The sequence below is a fragment of the Arvicanthis niloticus genome, chromosome 11 (assembly GCF_011762505.2).
Source record: "Arvicanthis niloticus isolate mArvNil1 chromosome 11, mArvNil1.pat.X, whole genome shotgun sequence".
Taxonomy (NCBI): domain Eukaryota; kingdom Metazoa; phylum Chordata; class Mammalia; order Rodentia; family Muridae; genus Arvicanthis; species Arvicanthis niloticus.
In genome coordinates, this window is record NC_047668.1 from 57,946,711 (window position 1) to 57,965,998 (window position 19,288).

At 41.6% G+C, this 19,288-nt stretch overlaps 1 protein-coding gene across 6 annotated transcripts; it reads right to left on the reverse strand.

Moving 5' to 3' along the window:
- Positions 1-600: 600 nt before the first annotated feature.
- On the reverse strand, positions 601-15,341 carry Ypel5 (yippee like 5). 6 transcript variants are annotated; one of them, XM_076942244.1, is made up of 5 exons: positions 14,315-14,579; positions 13,754-14,154; positions 11,800-12,024; positions 3,844-4,008; positions 601-1,527 (listed from the first exon to the last, which is right to left on the reverse strand). In XM_076942244.1, exons 4-5 carry the CDS (start codon positions 3,982-3,984, stop codon positions 1,303-1,305), a joined length of 366 nt encoding a protein of 121 aa, XP_076798359.1. In that variant the 5' UTR covers positions 3,985-4,008; positions 11,800-12,024; positions 13,754-14,154; positions 14,315-14,579; the 3' UTR covers positions 601-1,302. The 6 variants fall into 6 exon arrangements, with proteins under 6 accessions (XP_076798359.1, XP_076798360.1, XP_034370180.1 ...); XM_076942245.1 differs by lacking the exon at positions 13,754-14,154 and having other exon boundaries at positions 14,360-14,579; XM_034514289.2 differs by lacking the exon at positions 13,754-14,154.
- Positions 15,342-19,288: the final 3,947 nt, after the last annotated feature.

Genomic DNA, 19,288 nt, shown 5'->3' on the forward strand with positions numbered 1-19,288 from the left:
CCGTTCATTTGTATAACTAGCTGATTCCACTGTTCCTGTCTAATTCTCCAAAAGCAAGCAAGCATAAGTTTGCCTAGAAATAGTTTGGATACAGAAGCATATTCTAATACTTTGTAATGTCATAAATTTAGGGCAGAAGTTGAGTCAAATCTGACCTCTTTCCAATTGGGGGTGATATCAGGTCCAGCTCAAATGCCATAGCTGAACTTCTAAGGAAAGATTCTAATGACCCTAAGCAGAGACCCAGTCCTTTGATAAAATTATTAATACTACAGACTTGTTAAAATCAATTCACAAGTGTGGGAGAAGGCTGAAACACTTTGTGAAGCAGTAGTTTTACATAAGTTGCTCCATTTCCCCCCTTTTTTAGAACAGGTGCAAATTAATGGTGTATGTAAGAATGCACACTGACATTTTACTCAACTGTTTTCTAAACACAATACTGTTTAAACATCTTTCATCTACACAAATACACAAATACCTTATACATAGTCAATATAGCTTAAGATTGAAAAGAATCACTTTAACTACTAAGAAAATCACTTATCAAACTTCTGTTCTCTTATTAGGTATTTTAAAAAGTAACACAGAACCAAAACATCCAACTACCACTTTATTTATATTACTATGCTTAAGTTACATGGGAAAAGACAACCAAGCAGTTCTGCCCCATTTCAGAAAGTTTCCAATCAACACCAAGTACATGGTGGCAAGGAACTAGGGATGGTGACATCTGTGGGTCAAGACTGACAAGGAAGAATGGGTTCTGGTGCTACAGTTCCTCTCCAACAAGAATATGGCACACTGGCCAGCACAAGCCACGCTAACACTGAGCCTCCAGCGCTGGGCACAGATTCGGATCTCTTCTTGAAGCTAGCAAATTAAGTGAAATAACTGAGTTAAAAAAAAATTTAAATGAAGCCCAAATAAATTTAAAAACCATGCTCTTGACGTATTCTCCACTCAAAATGTACACAAAACACTCCTTTTCACTCTAAAGACCCCAATTTTTTCCCTCACATAGCCCACCATGTAGCTGCAAACTCTTCTGCCTCAAGATGTAAACACAGGGAAAAAATTAACGGCATATGCATAAAATTCTCTCTACAAACTGCTGTTGGATGGAAAATACAAAATTAAAAAAAAAAAAAGAAAGAAGGAAAAAAGGTTCCATCTTAGATTCTCACAACCTCTTGTTCCGCAGTTCATGAATCCGACTCTGATGCTAAGGTGACAGTGTATGTAAGGAGATTTTGTTTTCAGTGAAGGAGACCTGGGAAAAGATGGATTTATCTGTTTTCTTCAAGAGTTATCTGATGGTACATGCTCTTCAAAGCCTTCACTCTCTCGAACTAGTGCACGTTCCAGGATCACACGGCCTTCCTTATAACGCTGGCTGTCTTCAGTAGCAAACTCATAGATCCACCCCAGTTTGCTATTGCAGTTTTTGCAGCTCACATCTCGAACCATGTGGCGGCCAGTGAGCATGACCCGATCTTGAACTTCACTGTACTGCAAGTTAACTACCTAAAGAACACACACACACACACAAAAGATATCTTGTAAAGTCATGTACGTTAGCTGATAATTGTGACAATAAGTACATGTATGAGCAATTAAGTAGTACAGAGCTGTGCATGCCCATGATCCCAGTGTGGGAAGGCCAAGGCAGGCCCTCCTGAATTTGAGGTAAGAACAGCCTTACTACACGGTGAGACCCTGCCTCAAAAACAACTACCAACCAAATTTAACGGACAAAATTGCTACTCTAGTTATACTCATGGTAGCCACCTGGAGCTAGTTTTAAGAGAGGATGGAATAACTAGGATGGGATAACTAGAACTGTGCCACTAGGCTTATAATCCTAATATATATATATATATATATATATATATATATATATATATATATATATATATACACACATACATACATACATGGGAGGTAGAGACAGGAAGAAAGGGGTTCAAGGCCAGCCTTACCCACATAGGTCAGTTTCAAGCCAGTCTGAATCTGAATTACAGGATACTCTAGTCTCAAACCCTACCATGAGACACACACATAAGACATATAAGACATATCAAATTTGTGTGTGTGTGTGTGTGCGCGTGCGCATACATACATACACACCATATGAATTCTAGCTACCATATGAATTCTAGAAACCAAACTTGGGTCTACTGCAAAAGCAACCAGTGCTCAACTGCTGAACCAGCTTCCCAGCCCCCAATCTAAGCAATCTTTATGTAGTACTGGACAAGCTCATGTCTTGCCATCTATATAGGATAGTCATATTTATGGCTGAAGAAAAGAAAAAGGTCTGAAATTGAAGCATGAGATATACTTTTGGGTCTAATCCTTAAATCACTCTGTGGTGATGACTGTAAATAGGAACCTGTTGGAGTACCAGTGTTCCGTAGTGTCAGGCTTGCTTCTAAAAACATTTTATATATACAAATAGGGTGGGACAAGCTAAGCCTACCACAAACCATGGAATACAATACATTAGTTTCCTAGTAAATTCAAAGATAATAAAAACAGGAATTGGATTCTAAAGTAATCTGTGGAGAATTTCCGACCATTCTAAATACCTAAGGAATCCTTTCTTTTCTTCTAAAAGATCAATAGTTAATAAATGAGACTTTGTTATGTGGTCTTAATTCCAATTATTTAACTTTTGACACTGTAACATGAAAATCAGAGACTATGAATAAATGAATGAGCAAGGTTGAACATTACAGTTAACAGGCAGCTGGTCTGCCACAGTAGTGACTCCTGTAAAATGTCAAGGGGACACAGTATTGATTCTCCGAGAAGCTTCTTTACTCAGAACAGAGGAATGTCTACTAGTGAAAAGTTTATTTGACCTTCTAAAAACAGTCATTTTAAAAAAAAGATCTGGCTGGGTGGAGCTGGCCCATGCTTTTAATCCCAGCCCTCCGGAGGCAGAGGCAAACAGATCTCTGTGAATTCACTCTGCCATCCTGGTCTGCAGAGTGAGTTCTAGGACAGGCAGGGCTACAGAGAGAAACCTGTCTCACGGTGGGGGAAAAAGACTAGATCTGTATCTTAGCCTAGAAGACTTGGAAATTAAACTGTGCTAAGTTCAGGGTACACAATCACATCAACCAATATCAAAACTTTAATTTCAGGGCCAAGTAGACTACAGATGCACATCTGCAAATCTGTGCATCCTTTCCTTTTGGTAGACCAGAGAAGCCAAATGGTAATAAGAAAGTTGACTGGCAAGCATCAATTATAGCAAGAAAAGCTAGCTAGATTCATGTTCAACAAATAAATACAATAGCTGTCTCCATGGATAAACCAGTAACATACAAGGGAGAGAAAATGGCTATCTTAGCCTGTTTCCAAATTCTGTGAAGTCACGAACGTTTTTAAGTTGAATGGTTCCCAAAGAAACAGACCTGTCCTTTTTAACTGCTATTTTTGAGACAGTCTCTCTGTGTCGCTGAAGCTGGCCCAACTGGCCTACATCTCAGTGTGTCTCCCAGACTGGTCTCCAGTTTGTGGCCATCTTCCTGCCTCAGTTTTCCAAGCACTGGGATTACAGACAGAAGGTGCTACACCCTGCCTCTCATCTGCTAATACATCATAAAAAGGCTTAATAAAAATACATTTTAGGCTTTATAAAAATAAATAAAATCATGTTCCATAATGTATCCCTGAAATCCCAATCAGAGGCATGCTGATAAGCAATCACTTCTGTAGGTTTCGACCACCACTCTGATATTTCCTGCTATCTGTAAATTCTCAGGAAACACAATCGTGTTGCTCTCGAATACAGCCATTGAAGACATGTAGGAATAAAGTTTTTCCACCAACCTTGTTAAAAAGGAATGCTCTACCAGTGGCACCTGTGAACCGAGTAGAGATGAGTTCTGAGCGATTGGTCAGGATTGTATCACAGTTTGCACAAGAAAACAGACGGGTACCACCGATATGATCCAGAAAGATTCTGCCCATTTTGATAGCTGAAGTTCTAAAAACCTAGAACAAATAGAAAAAAGACACTCATTACTTTAAAAACTTGTAGCAGCTATTGGGGGAGGTGTCACAGGTTACTTATATACTGAAATCTGTTTTTTTCTAGTTCCTGCTGGGTGAAATATCTGACTTGAAGGAACTCATAGTTCACATACTGAACAACAGGACACCTCAAGTTGTTAAGAGTCATAAACATGCTTCTCACTTCTTTCAGTTAGTACGAAAAACAAAAGGAAAATAAAAAATTTTATAGCACAGATGGGAGATGGAGAGATGGCTCAGTGCTTTCAGAGCACTTACTGCACATACAGAGGACCTGGGGTTGATTCCCAGCATCCATATGAAGACTGTTACTGGACTGTAACTCCAGGGAATCCTATGCCCTCCAAAGGCACAGGTTTACAATCAGGTAAAATACCTACACACAGAGGCTTGAAAAGAAGCTAGCAGAGCACCGCTGTTAAGTTTACATTCTGTGAAGATGCTATGTAATTTGAGGAAAGACTCAAAAGTAAGGGGCACAGATGGGGTGATCAGATAAGCAGATAAGAGCAGATGAACTTGTAATTTCAAAACAAGAGCTGGGAATACAGGTCATTGGTGGGGCACTTGCCCTGGAATGCATTACTGGAAGCCCTGAGTTCTAGGCCAGCACCACAAAAAACCAAAACAACAAAACAAACAAACAAAAAACCCCACAACCAGAAACAGAAAACAACAAAAACAAAACCCAAAGCACCCACACACCCAGAGGGGACCTGAGCAGATAGATAGGCCTATGGTCACTGGTTTATTGGCCCCTGTTAGGGACAACAGCACTAACTTCACTCAGTAAGTGTGAATCTAAAATCTATGGAGCACTTATTTTAACTCACAATTCTGGGAGGCTTCACCTTCTCCACTTTCCACACAAACAAGCTAACAAGTCAAAGGTTGCAGCTGTTACAGAATAGTAGCTGGAATGAATGCAGTTCAACAAACCCGAGACAAAGTTCTCCCATTACCTCCACTGCTTTTCCTAAGGGAGGGGCACAGTGTAGACCTAGCTACCTTAGAGGCCAGAGCAACCAGGACAGAAAAACAAGGAATGGGACTTTCCTGATATTATGCAACTTAGCCTCAAGAAATTTACTGACTACTGATTGGATAAATTACAGAAGCACTAAATGCTCACCTAGCAAAGTTTTGAAACTGGTTTCTGAAACCTGGAATAACTCACACTTCAGAATGTCAAGAGTTACAAGAAGGCAACAGATTTAACCCTTAAATTCACTGCAACTTGTATCTTCTGAAGTATTTACAAACCTCTAGATATACTCAAAGAATACACCAAAGGTTTCATATTCAAGTGTTTCTGCATATTATCAGTTCCTGCATTTCAAATGTTTAATAACATATTAAAATGGTATTGCTGATACAGCTGTCCTTTTGAGGAGTTGGGGGAATCCAGACTGTTATCTGTAGTACTTTTTTAAAAAAAGTTATTGTTTAGATATGTGAGTACACGGTTACTGTCTTCAGCCACCATAAGAGGGCATAAGATCCCATTATAGATGGTTGTAAGCCACCATGTGGTTGCTGGGAATTGAACTCAGGACCTCTGGAAGAGCAGTCAGTGCTCTTAACCGCTGTTAGCCATGTTTCCAGCCCCTATAGTACTTTCATGACCAATTAATAAGGAAACTATTTCTTCTTAGATTTATGAAGCTTTCCAGCCTTTTGGCAATTGCTCTTATGCGATCCTAAGAAGGGTCATTAAGAAGGGTCATGCACTCAATAAGAAGGGTCATTCTGAAGGGAGGAAGGAACACAGGAGAGAGAAATAAGGTGAATGGATGAAAACTAAGTAAAATGACATGTTTGAAATGTCACAATAAAATCCATCTATGATAACCAAAAATATTAATTAAAAAGGGGAAACTAAGGCTAGGCTTGGTGTTGCATGCCTTTAATTCTAGCACTCAGGAGGAGGCAGAGGCAGGCGGATCTGTGAGTTTGAGGCTAGCCTAGTTCACAAAGTGAGTTTCAGGACAGCCAGGGCTATACAAAAAACTGTGTGGTAAAAGAGGAAAAAAAGCAACAAAAATAATAAATTAACAAGTATCATCAGATATAGTAGTATCAATTAAGTTTGAGGCCTGCCTGAGAGAAAGGGAGTTTTAGTGCAGCCAAGGCTACACCAAAAGTCTATTAAAAAAAAAAAAAAGCCACAATGTGTAAATGTAAACTCAATACCAGACTCAACTGGGGTAAGCTGATTTTCTGATTATATTTCTGGCAATGCTTGCTGCTTACTTTTACAGTCCTTAAGCACATTACTTTCCAAGATCACATATTCATATCCAGAAACTGCTAATTCAGGGCCTATTAAGTTGAATCCATCAGCCCAGAGACACAGGCAGTTAACAAAACTGATAAATTTCATTTGCACTTGATGCAAACTTTTATTAATTTTAAAAAGTTGAGCTGATACTTAAAATTTGGGAAGTTGCCAGGCAGTAGTGGCACACACCTTTAATCCCAGCACTTGGGAGGCAGAGGCAGGTGGATTTCTGAGTTCAGGCCAGCCTGATGATCTACAGAGTGAGTTCCAGGACAGCCAGGGCTACACAGAGAAACCCTGTCTCAAAAAACAAAAACAACAAAACAAAACAAATTTGGGAAGTTAGGAGTTAGTGATGTACCAAGATAATCTTGGCAGTCAAGAGTCAGAGCCCCAGGGAAACACAATTTTTAGGCCAGCTTGGTTTTTTAGTGGGTTTCAGATCAAACTCAACTACAGAAAAAAACCCAGATATAAGACATAACTAAAATGTGGGGGAACAGGGCTGAGGATGTACTTCAGTGGTAAAGTACCCACCTAGTGTGTCTAAGGCCCTAGATTCACTCATTAGCACCACAAATAAATTCTAGGTGGCTGGACAGAGAACCCATGTTCAGCTCCCAGCAACCACACCAGGAAGCTCCTGACTGACTGTAAATCTGGTTCCAAGGGCTCCGACAGTCTTTTCTGGTTTCCACGGTCACTCATACATATGGCTGACCGACATACACATAAATTTTGCAAAAATACAAATTTGGAGCAGGAGAGATAGGTTGGTGCTTGAGAGTACTTATTGATCTTGCAGAGGACTCAAGTTCAGTTCTCAGTGCCTATGACACCAGCTCCAGATCCGATATCAATCTCTCTTATGGCTTGCAAGGATACCTGCACACATGGGACACGAACATGCGTGCACATACCCATGCATGCAAACATGTACATACACACAAAAACACACACACACAAAAACATTAAAAACCTTAACAACAAAATTTGGTTAGAAGGGCCTGCACTGTGTGTGTGTGAGAATCAGGGAACAGGGAATGCACAACATATTCTCCCACAGCAACTGATTACTGTTAACTTAAGCATTTATCATCCTTCTCTATACCAATTTATGTTTTCATTCTTCACTGGTTCCATTTGGACCTTGCACCACCATTTCAACTTATGACTCTCAACATAAATAAGGCATTCAGCACACACGTGTGAGCAATTTATCCTTGTGTTTATAATGCTATATTGTTTAACAAAAGGGATCAACAGCCAAGACTTTACAGTTCAGTCATGTTGTAGTCACTTAGCTTCAGGTAGAGTTTCTGAGATTTGTTTTATAGATAATTTTCTTTGACTTTCAAATATCAGACATTACTTAATTCCAATGAAATTAATCCTTTTATTTCTAGATCAACCTTAGATACTACTATGGAAGATGCCATGGCTCCAAGTGAACGTTATGCATTCAACCTATATCATTCTGTCCTTGGCTCAGTGTTACAGGAATAGCTGTGACTGACCATTTGGAACTGAGGGTAAATAGATTTAATACGCCGGCCGTCTTTCCTGCTTCAAATTCACTTCTATTTTTTACTCTACCCAAGTATTTTTACTGGCTTCAATTATATGATTCATTATCAAGACTAAAAATATCTAAGACGACCTATATGTTACACGATTCCTGACTGTGATTTCCATTTGCATATAAACATATACCTGTAACTATAAAATATACTTTTGTTTGCCAAAAAAAAAGTTATATTGAAAAGAAGCCAAACATTTGCCATCAACTCTACATGGTCACTAGATCCCAGCAAGCCTTAGCTTTACCAGGTTAAAAAATTTAAAACAGTACTGAAGTACTAAAGCTGCCATTAGTTACAATCCCTCTGCTACATCCTGAAAATCAGAATCCTGTATCCCCATAAACTTGTACACTGAAATCTAGTCATCAATGTAATGGAATCTGGGGAGTAACTGGGTCATGAAGATAGATGTCAGTAGAGGATGCTGGCTGCCTACTTTTTATCATGAAGACACATCTAAATCAACCAGAAACTGGCCTTTACTAACACCATTTCTGCTGGTGCTTTTTTCTTTGAACAACGATAGATAAATTCCTGTGTTTATAAACCATCCACGATACATTGTTCAGCTACAGTAGCCTGAAGAAAGCCCTGAGGCGACATTAACAGTGTGAACTCTTAGACTTAAGTATGTCCAGTGTATGGGACACTGCACTTAGTACGTATCATTTAACTGTGGTAATTCTTAAGAGTGAGTGTGTGTATGTATAAACCCTACCTTTATAGGGGCAAAAATACAGATCACGTAGCATTCCACAAGTAGTCAAGGTAGTCTCTAAACTCTTATTCCAGTTCTCACTTCCCTCATACCTAGGGACCAAATAGCTGCTGGAGTTGGTCTCTCTCAGGCTGACTACAAATTGTCCTGCTCTTGTATTCCCTAGTTCAGTGGCAATCTAATCATACCCTCCATAAAATTAGAAAACAACTGCAAATGTAACAATACCACTTAAGACAGTATAGGAAACCTTCCCCCCTTTCTTTTATCACTGAATTCAAACACTAATTCCATCTAAGACGGTTAACAGTCATTGTCTTATTAAATCTAGCAGACATTCTCAGCTAATGGTACACCTGTATTGGACTGGTGCTACAAAATACAGTAAAATACAACTCAGTCACCACCTTCCCAAAACTCTATGAAACTGCTTCAAATGCTATGTAGTCCAGCTTGATTTTAACCTACAATGTTCCTCCAGCTTCAGCCTCCCAAGTGACGGGAATATAGGCCTATGCAATCATACCTACCTAGGAATGAGTCTTACAAAAACCCAAACACCTTAGGGGCTGAGGCACAAGTATTTGGAACTTAGAATCAACCTGAGAAGCCAAGTGAAATTCTGTCTCAAAGTTTAAAAAATTAAAAGCGAAGGGGCAGAATTTGAAAAGCGGCTAAGGATATGTGTAGCGCAGTGAAGAACACTGTGCCTAGCATTATGAGGCCCAAATTTGATTCCTAATAATGGTAGTGGGGGTTGACACTAAAATTTGTATTGTGCTAATTGTGTGACTCAGTGGTAGAGTATTTACTACCATATGAGAGGACTGTCTTCCAGCTTTAGCCTATCTCCAGAATATCAAAAGACAACAAATCTCAAACAGTATATTGAGAAATAGTTCACATGTTAAGTACCTCTAGGATTTCCTTGCAAATGTATCAAGTTGTACCATCACTACAAACTGGCTTTGCCCAGTAACTCTCACAAATTACTCTGCAGCTACTCACTTCTCCTGGCCTCTAGCACCACTACCCAACTTTCTGGAATTATTTTTTACACCTAAAGCATTTCCCACACATACTAATTGCTTTGGTTCACCTAGCAGGATCTCCAATCTCTTCCTCTGTCACAGTTGGTCAACATCCTTTGTCGACTCTGAAGCACTTTACTGTATCCCACTGCAAATCATTTGAGACTCTGCCATGCTAAGTTCCATTTATGGCTGAAATGAGGGCCAAGCTCATAGCATGGCTTATGTTGTATTTATGATGTGGCTCCTACTTCAACATTCAAAGCAAAAACCATTACAATACTATTTTCTAAGTGACATGTAAACAAGGCTCTTCTGGCAATACATGTGCATAGTTCCAAGCTACTAAATCCTAAAGCTTAAGTGTCAAACTGGGTTGTTTAACAGTTTCCCTGCTATTACCTGAATTTACCTGCCATTACATGAGGGATCAGGATAAAAATACAGGGAAGTTCATAGGCAACTCACATTTTACTGATTATCTTCAATTTTTGCCACCAAAGAGCATTCTTAACCACCTAGAATTTCTAACTTCTATCTATATCATAAGATTCTAATGAAGTAGCTATATCTTAGAATCTCCACCTTTAATTTTCTTAATTACACAATATGTAAGTTAATTAAAAAAATAAAAACTACTTTTCTTCTAGAAATCCATGAGACAATGTCCCTAGGAATGAATGATTTAAAAACTGGACATAATGATTTTGTATAAATCCCTAGTTTCCAGGTCATAAAACAATTATCTAAAAAGCCTGTTTGGCTCTTTTATATATACAATGTGGCATTTCATAGTTGGTTTGGTCTAACTCAGTATTTAAGAGCATTGGCCAGTGTTTCAGGGGACCTGTGTTTGATTACCCCCACCCACATATAGGCTCACAAACAACTGTAACTCCAGTTCCAGGATGTCTTCTGGCCTCCATTGGAACCAGACTCACACTAGTGCACAGACTACATGCAGGCAAAACATTCATACACATAAAATAAAACCTAATTAAAAGAACAAGAGTCAGCAAACCAAGGCCAGCAGCCCAAATCTAGCTCACCTGATTTAACTGCGCACATGTTACGAATAAAATTCTTTTAAAAGGTTAAAAAGACATTGTATTTTAGTAGTTTGGACTATAGCCACACTTGTCCTTACCAGGAAAGTCTATCCTGCTTACAACACTGAGATAAGTAGGGAAAAAGCCCGTCACTTAGAAGGCTTTCTCAGAAAAAACAGAAACCTGGTAAACAATCAGGTATAAAGATCAATAGAAATAAATGACAAGTTACTAGAATGCCATTCCCATTTTCTTCATAGATTTTCTGGCTAACTTCATAGCTTTTCTGAGTTTGGGCAGTAGCTCAGGCTTGTAATCTCAGCATCCAGAAGACTGAGCAGAGGTACTAAAAAGTTCAGAGTAGCCAGTGTGAGTCCTAGTCGTCAAGACAAAGATCCTTAGCTTTCTGTAGCCAGTCAAGTATACTGAAGATCAACTATATGAAGATAATTCAAATCAATTAAACCCAGCTGGTGACTCTGCTCCTTACCCCCAGGGACTTAGACAGTACGGACTAGATCTAAAGTCAGGTGCTGTTCGTAAATTTCAGTTCTCCCTCCCTCAATACCTTTGTAACCTTGAACAAATTACCGTTTCCTATGTAAAATGGCAACAGCAGTATCTCAGGAAGAAAATTAAATGAAGATACTCTACCCTGAGAACAGTGCCCTGTATAATGAATGCTAAATAAAGGTCATAAAAGTAGACGCTACATCCCATTTCATTCCTGTCCCACCACAGATGAGGAAGAAGGGCTCAGGATAGGAAATAGTAGTAATTAACCAGCTTCACCTCCTGTTAATTACAGCCATGTTAAGTACCCAGGTAATAGAAATTATAAACAAGAAAAAAATCTAGAGACCTAAGATTTCAAATTCTTGGTGTCTCAATTCTGGGTCTTAAAATAGGTATCTGCCCTCCCTATAATTAATAATCCAGTTTGGTCTCAATCCTGGCAAATGGAATTAGCCTAAGGAGGCACCACTTCCTAGCTCTAAAAATACCAGGGAGAACAATAGGCATTTGGATAGGATCTTCTGGTGGAAAATATCCACTTCAGAAAGACGAGTCTCTAGTTAAGGAATTATACCTTTGGGGTATTTCCTCAAACACTGGACAGAGCAGAGGGGGTTGTTCATTACACCAGATGGGGAAGACAAAGACTGTGTATAAAGAGCATGGTATAAAGAACCATGGGTTTTAGCATGGGAAGGGTTACAAAAATCTGCCCCTTCCAGAAGTAGTATGTTTTGATTCTGCTGTAATGAATTCACGTGGAAACATGGGTGTATATTTGGTTTTCAGTCTCTTCTCTCTAGAACAAAGGAAAGAACAAAAAACATAAAACTTTGAATAGCTAGGATAATTATTATCATAGCAATAAATATCTGATGCTATTGTAGTTCCATTAACTATTTTCATAGCAATTTGTTAACAAAATTCTAACAAAAGTTACACGGAGACACAATAGTTCCTTCTATAAAATCTATTTTTTTTCCTTTCTGTGATACTGGAAATCAAACCAAGTACTTTGTACATGCCAGGCAAACACATAGCACTATATTACATGCCCAACCCATTTTTCTTAGTCTTGTACAAGATGTGAGCGAGAGGCAAGTTTCAATGACACAAGAAAGCCATGTATCCTCTTACGGTTATCAGTTCACTCTGCAGAGTCAAATGATGCCCTGCCTGTGGGGCTGAATCTTCATCTGACAGTAATTTAAGTTATGTGCCTGGTCTTCTAAGATAATGCCTTATTTTATGTTTTGTTAAACAACTTTCATGGTGACTAGATTTCTAGAATACTGCTTAGTCATCATTAGAAAATAAGACCAGTCACATAACTCTGCAGTTAGTCGTGAGTCAGCAAATAATCAGAGTTGGTCATCTCCCCAAAAACTTCTTGGCAAGACAAACATGATCCCTTTGCTGTGATACAACACCAAGGGCTTCTTCCAGACTCAAGTACTAAATAGCAAATTCATATCTAGTTAACAGTTCCAAAATTATAAACTTGTTACCACACAGTAGCACCAGGAAAAAAGGTTTTAGTTTACATAACTATCAAGGCACTATAAAACAAAAGACAGTCTAGAAACAAGTATACTCAGGGGACCTTCACATTTCATGAATAGATATTTAGAGATAGTTTCATGTCTTGGACTTTTTTTCAGTTAAGTATCAAGTTTAATTTCTTTTCATAGCGATTGGTGCCTTATTTCCTTATTTAAAAACATTTTTATTAGACCTATTTAATTATGTGGGCCACATGAAGGTCAGGACAGCTTTGTGGAATAAGTTCTTTATTAGGTGGGTGCCTGGTTAAATAAAACTCAGGTGGTTGTACTTTTATCAAGCGCCTTCACCAGCAAGGCCTTCTTGCCATCCTTTTTTACTTCTTATTGCTTCTCAATCTCTTTAGTGGACAGAGAAGACAAATGAGTCTAGGAAAGAGTTTCAATATTCCAACCAGATGCTCTTGTAGAAGAAGCCAAACATAATTTGCCAAGCATGTTTAGAAAAGTTACTTTTAAAGAAATGTTGGTTTCCCTGTATAAATTTAACATATTTCATTGTGTGCCTTTCCTAAAGATGGTTGCCATACATAAACTAAGGGAAAATTTGTACTGAACACTGGGCCAGATGAGGGAATAAGACAGACATTATTTAGCACACTTGTAATCTCAGCACCAAAGACAAGGCAGGACTGCCAAGAGATCAAGGGTAGTCTGGCCTTGGTACATGAAGACTCTACTGAAAAACAACTCCATTAGTCCTTTCCAGAGTACAAAATGCCTTGTGCTCTGGTGCGCTCTCGAAACACCCACGCAAACACACACACCCCAAATCGTTCTTGTTCATCTTTGCCACAGTAAATGCTCCAGGGATGTTTTTCCTAAGCCCTTCTGGCCAACAGCAACCCATAGGCTTTTCATTTTCTAGGCTCAACATCTGATCACTTCAGAATACTTCCTACTTCCTCCTCCTGGTGTCTCCCTGCCTCATCTTTGAACTTCTGTAACACTCATTTCATAACTTACCAATATTTAGCGTTGCACTGTTTTTCGATTTCATTGGTCTGTAACCTTTCACTAAACTGGGGGTCCAGAAGAGAGTTCACCTTTTCTGAAATTTCTTTCTTACCTAATACACTATAAGTAAATATGCGATTCTTAGTAAAAGGACCCATCAAGGCACTTCACATCTGGCACAAACATGCACCCAAGAAACACCGAGTTCCACTTTTTCAGTGCTGTAGTGCAGCTGCAATCCCGCCTTACGCGGCTATGCAAAACGATCTGATGTTTCCTATTCTGCCTGTTAACCTGAACCAGCCAAGTTCACTTATTTTCCAAAAGCAAGGTAAGCCTGAGGTTACGTTCAGGCTTTCCATCTGTCGAAGGGCACCTGAAATAAAAATCCTCAGCTTTCCAACAGGGCTCTGTAAACAGAAAAAAAAAAGTTTAAAAATAAATGAGCTGTTACACCTTCCCTCACTGTCACTCCAAAGGGAGATCCGGTCGGTGTCCGGATTTTACAGACCTTTGTACTACGGCGGCGGCTTCCCACTCCCGCTGGCCATACCCGGACTTCCTACCTACCTATACAGCAGCGTGGGATAAAGGGGTGTGCAGGAGTGTGCCTACCCCGGCCAGCAGGGAAGAGCCTCCCGGTCGGCTCACCAGGCAGCGGCGGGGGTCTGCGCCAGGCAGACCGCCCGCAGCCGGCCCAGCTGATCGCGCCCACGTGACGCCCGCCAGCCAATCGCCCGGCGCAAGGCGGAGCGCGCGGCGGCGGCGGGGCCTCCTCGGCACAACAAACACAGGCGGAACAGCTGGGCAGGCGCGGGCTACCGAGCGCTCAGCACCCGCCGGCTACCGAGCAGTGTCCCCCAGAGCCAGGGATCGGAGGGCAGCGTGGTAGGGGCTGGCACCGAGGCGGGCACGGCCCACAGCCCAGACACTTGGGGGCACGAGTCGGGCCTCAGCAGCGGGCCGGGTACGAGCGCCGCCCTGGAGCGCGGGCCCGCGGCCCGACCCGGAGCGGAGCCCGGGCGCGCCCCCGACGCCGCGGCGGGGACGGCTGCGTGGGGGCGGGGCGGCCTAGGAAGTGGGGGTGTCACTGGGAGAGCTGTCTCCGGATCGGCGGCCGAGGCGACAGTCACCGAGGGCGGCGGGGAGGCGGGCGGGGGCCGCGGGTCGCCAAGGGGTCGCGGCTGTTGCCGGCTCGCGGAGCGTTCGGCTGCGCGGCGGGGGCGGGCCGACGGCGGCCGCCGCGCCACAGCCTCACAAAGAGCGACGGCCCGGCCCGCGGCCCTACGGTCCTGAGGGGCCCTGCTGGCCGGGCCGGGACCCTGGACGAGTGGAGAAGGGGAAGAGGCACTTCCTGCCTGGGCCCCCGCCCCGGACCGCTCCCCGAGGGCTTCGAAACCGCCGGCCCAAGGGCTTCGAGCCCTAGCCAACTCCGATCCCAGCGCCCGCCGCCGTACTCACCTGCGCGCTGGGGATCGGCGCTGCCAGCAGCTCTTAGCTCCTCAGCTGGGTCGAAGCCCCCTCGGCCTCCAAGTCTTCAGGTTTAGTCAGGCCTTGGCCCCGCCTCTCCTCGGTCGGGCCTGGGCGTCAATCACCCGGCGTGGCCCCGCCCTCCCTTCAGGCGGCTCTCCCGGTTGGCCCGCAGCACCCTTCATTTCTAGGCTCCGCCCCTCTCCCTGGCACTCTGCCCCTTCCGCCGGGCCCCGCCCCTTCTCTGGCTCACCCTCCCCCCACTCTTGCCCACTTACACTCCGCCGCCCACCCCGCCCCGAAGCCGCAGAGGATGGGCGGGCTCATCGCTGCTCGCCCCGCCCCTAGCTCGACACCTTGCTACCTTTCAGCCAATCAAGGAGGCTAACTCGGCCTTCTCGGCCGAGGCGGCCAATATAATGAGAGCGAGGACCCACCCCCCCCACCCAGCTGAGTGCACACAACACAGCATCCACGTGAGTCAGCTTCTTAAAGGAGACACCTCAGCCTTCGTAATTGCAGCCGCTGGGACTCATTGCCCGTCATCAGCGTCGCCAGGTGGCGGCTGAGGCCTTAGCTTCCTGATTTCCAAGGAAGCCTAGAAGACGCGAAAACAGCAGGCTATTTTCTAGTCAAAACAGGTATTCAGGTTAAGGTGCACCCTAGTTTGAAATGCCAGTTCTGTTATTCTTTCAGGCCACTTGTCTTACACGGAATTGCCTTTAACTATGTGGAGATTACCTGTCTTGTTGAAAAAGACAGCTGTTCCTTATCCCACCCTCACCATGTTTAAAATAAGTTGGAAGATTTTTTGCCCTTCCATTGGCTTTCCCAGGTAATTAAATCTCTGTCGGCTGCTGTCCATGAAGATAACAGAAATACCTCAAAAATATTTCATGTATAAAATAACACAAAGTATATATTATATAAATGTATACACACATATGCTAGCATTTGAAATTAGTTTGTAACATGGAATATGTGTTCTGAGAAGACCTCGGTACTTAACTCATTAACCATAAACCCTCCAGTATTTTTCATTCACTTAAAAAGAGAGTTACTCTGACCTGGCTTTGTAGAACATGCTTTAATCCTAGTCCCCTCAGGAGGCAAAGGCCAGAGGACCTCTGAATTCGAAACTAGTCTGGTTTGTAGAGTGAGTTTCAGGACAACCAAAGCTGTAATAGTGTCTCAAAAAAAAAAAAAACCAAAACAAAAGGCTAATCTGACCATCAAAGATAAAAGACTATGTTTAGTTACATGAGAATTTTGCAGGAGAAAAAAAGCACTTTTAGATGTATTGGGGGATTCTCATAACCCCTTTATTTTTATTTTGCTTTCATGCAAGACGGTTACATTTAGAGCTGTGCACACTCGTGTACTGCTGTCGGCTGTTGTCACTGCACTCTGGAAAGTGAGGCAGGAGGATCAGGAATTGCTACAATGACGCTGTCTTAAATTGTTACAGGAAAGTACAGTGCCTCATTCTTCTCCCCCCTCCCCCCCCCTCAATGCCAGGGTCTCACACCTGTTAGACAAGTCTTCTGCCACTCAGTTATGTCACCCCTTTTTGAGGTACTAGACTGAGACACATTCCAGCTACAATGCCCACGTTGGTCTCCAGTTTTCCACGCTATGGCTGCTGCTGCTGCTGCTGAATAACTAAGCTACAGAGTTTCCCACCAAGCCTAGCATGCTGCCTCATTTCCTAAGACTTCAGTTCTCTGCTGACAATTTCAAAATGGAGACGGGTGGGGCACAGAGTTCTTCCTCAACTTGCTTTTGTCTTTTTAATTTACAGCCACGATCAGTCATCTTCAATTTTATTATATATATGGATGTGTCTTCATAAACACATGTTGGTCTGGGTGCTGGAGGAGGCCAGGAAGGTTGTCAGATTCTCTGGAGCTTGAGTTACAGGCATTAGTAATCTTGGAATTAGAAGACTCCTGTCCTCTACGAGAGCATCAAGTATTCTTAACCACTGAGCCATCTCTCCACCCCTGATCATTCTTTAATGCAAATGTATTTTTCTCTACAAACTATAGATCCAGGCACTTCCATCACTCTCAGATGGTAATCCCTATGCATATGCATAATTGGGTGCACATATTATTAAAATAATAAAGTAAATGTATAATTTAATCTACCAATCAAAGTAGAAAGCCACTGAAATAATATTCCTCTGTAGTCAACCTCTCCTTCCTTTAGACCCCATAAAAAGTTACTCCAGGGGCAGGCAGTAGGGGCATACACTTATATTTAATCCCAGCACTTGGGAGACAGAGAGTAGGCAGATCTCTATGCGTTCAAGGTCAGCCTGGTCTACCCAGGACAGCCAGGGCTACGCAGTGAAACCCCATCTTGAAAAAACAAAGACAACAAAGATATCCCAGGCTGTAGCCTGAAGCCCGTGAGCACTTTCATTTTGTGGCCTGTTGTTAACTTTGATAATGTATCCTTTTCTAAACCTGTACTATCACTTTGTTTCCAATAAAATTACCTTTATAATTTTTCTAATCTATATGTATAAGCTGTTATTTTCAGTTCTTTGGATAAGAGGTAAATAACACAAAACACCTAATCTAGATCCCAAGTTCTGGTACACAATCAGTGTTAAACACTTCACTAACATCCCTAGACTAATTACATGCTATCTAAGTACTGCTGTTGTTTCTTCTTATTTCTGTAACTCTTGATGATGAAGCAATCAGAGTTTCTATTTTTTAGTACTATCTGCAGAACATAATGTTAAGTTTTCCTCTAGTCTGTCAAGCACATGACTGATTGGTCTCTTTTATGGCTCAACTTGTGTGGAATTCTGCAGATAGTTTGATACAATTTTCATCATGAATCATCATGGAATTGAAAAACAGGATATTCAGCTTCTTTCAAAAACCCATCTGAACACAAAAAGTCAATAGCAAAGACCTGCAGACTCTTAAATAAGAATTCTAGAGACATGGCAGGGAATGTCTAGAGTCCCAGCAAAGGTAGAGGTCAGGAGTTTTGGACCAGCCTGGACTTTGAGTCTGTCTCAAAATAAAAACAAAAAAGCCCTGGAACAGTGGCTGTAGCTCAGCAGTTGAGTAATTGTCACACATATTCAATTCCCAGAAAAGAAGATTCTATCAGTGAGATCACATACTAGTGATCATATTACCAATGGCAGTTAAGAAAATATACTTTGAGCAGAGATGAATTTTTCAGATACCATCAAAAAAAGCACTAGGCTAATCTATATGAACTGATACATTGTGATATCCAAAACTATGTTTACAAGTGGACTCTGTATAGGATTATAAACCCTTTCAGATCTAATTTTTTGCAAAACAAAGGCCACAATATGCATTTATATGTGCACAGATATTTAAAATATTCATCTCCTTAACTTTGCCAGTTGGAAAACTGTTATAAATATTACCATTGGCATTTTAAAATTAATGTGTCCTTGGCTTTCACACAGGATAGGTTAAAATAAAATAAAAATATAAAGAAGCTTATGCAACTTAGTAGTAGAACATTGGCCTAGCACAGTAAAGGTTCTGGATTCTGTTCTTAGCTACACAAACACAAACACACACACTCAAACACACACACACCTACACACACACACACACACACACTCAAACACACACACCTGTCATATACACTCACACAAACACAAAATGTTCATATTTGTTAAAAGCACCGAACGGTTAGCACTGTAAGGTCTAAGTAGCCGAAGTCCAACTTGAAGTAGCTGATGCATAAGAAAGATACTTTTAAAGTTACTTAAAATTTTTAAAGTATTTATTTATTTTATGTCTTAAGTGTTTTGCCTCTAAGCCTGGTACTGGTGGAGATCAGAAGAGGATGTCAGATCCCCTGGAACTGGCTTTATGAGTGGTTGTGAGTCACCATGTGGGTGCTGGGAATTGAACCTGACTCCTTTGCAAGAGCAACAGTGCTCTTAACCACTGAGCTAATTCTCCAGCCCTATATTATTTTTTTAAATAGGTATTTTGCATCCCAAGCTGAATTTGAACTCAAGATCCTCATGGTTCAGCTTCAGCTCTAGGATTACAGGTATGT

Coding starts and splice junctions, on each gene's coding strand:
- Ypel5 (XM_034514287.2), bottom strand. CDS start 3,984: ATGGGCAGAATCTTTCTGGATCATATCGGTGGTACCCGTCTGTTTTCT. Junction 1,528..3,843: donor GAGCATTCCTTTTTAACAAG/GTTGGTGGAAAA, acceptor TGTGTTCTTTAG/GTAGTTAACTTGCAGTACAG.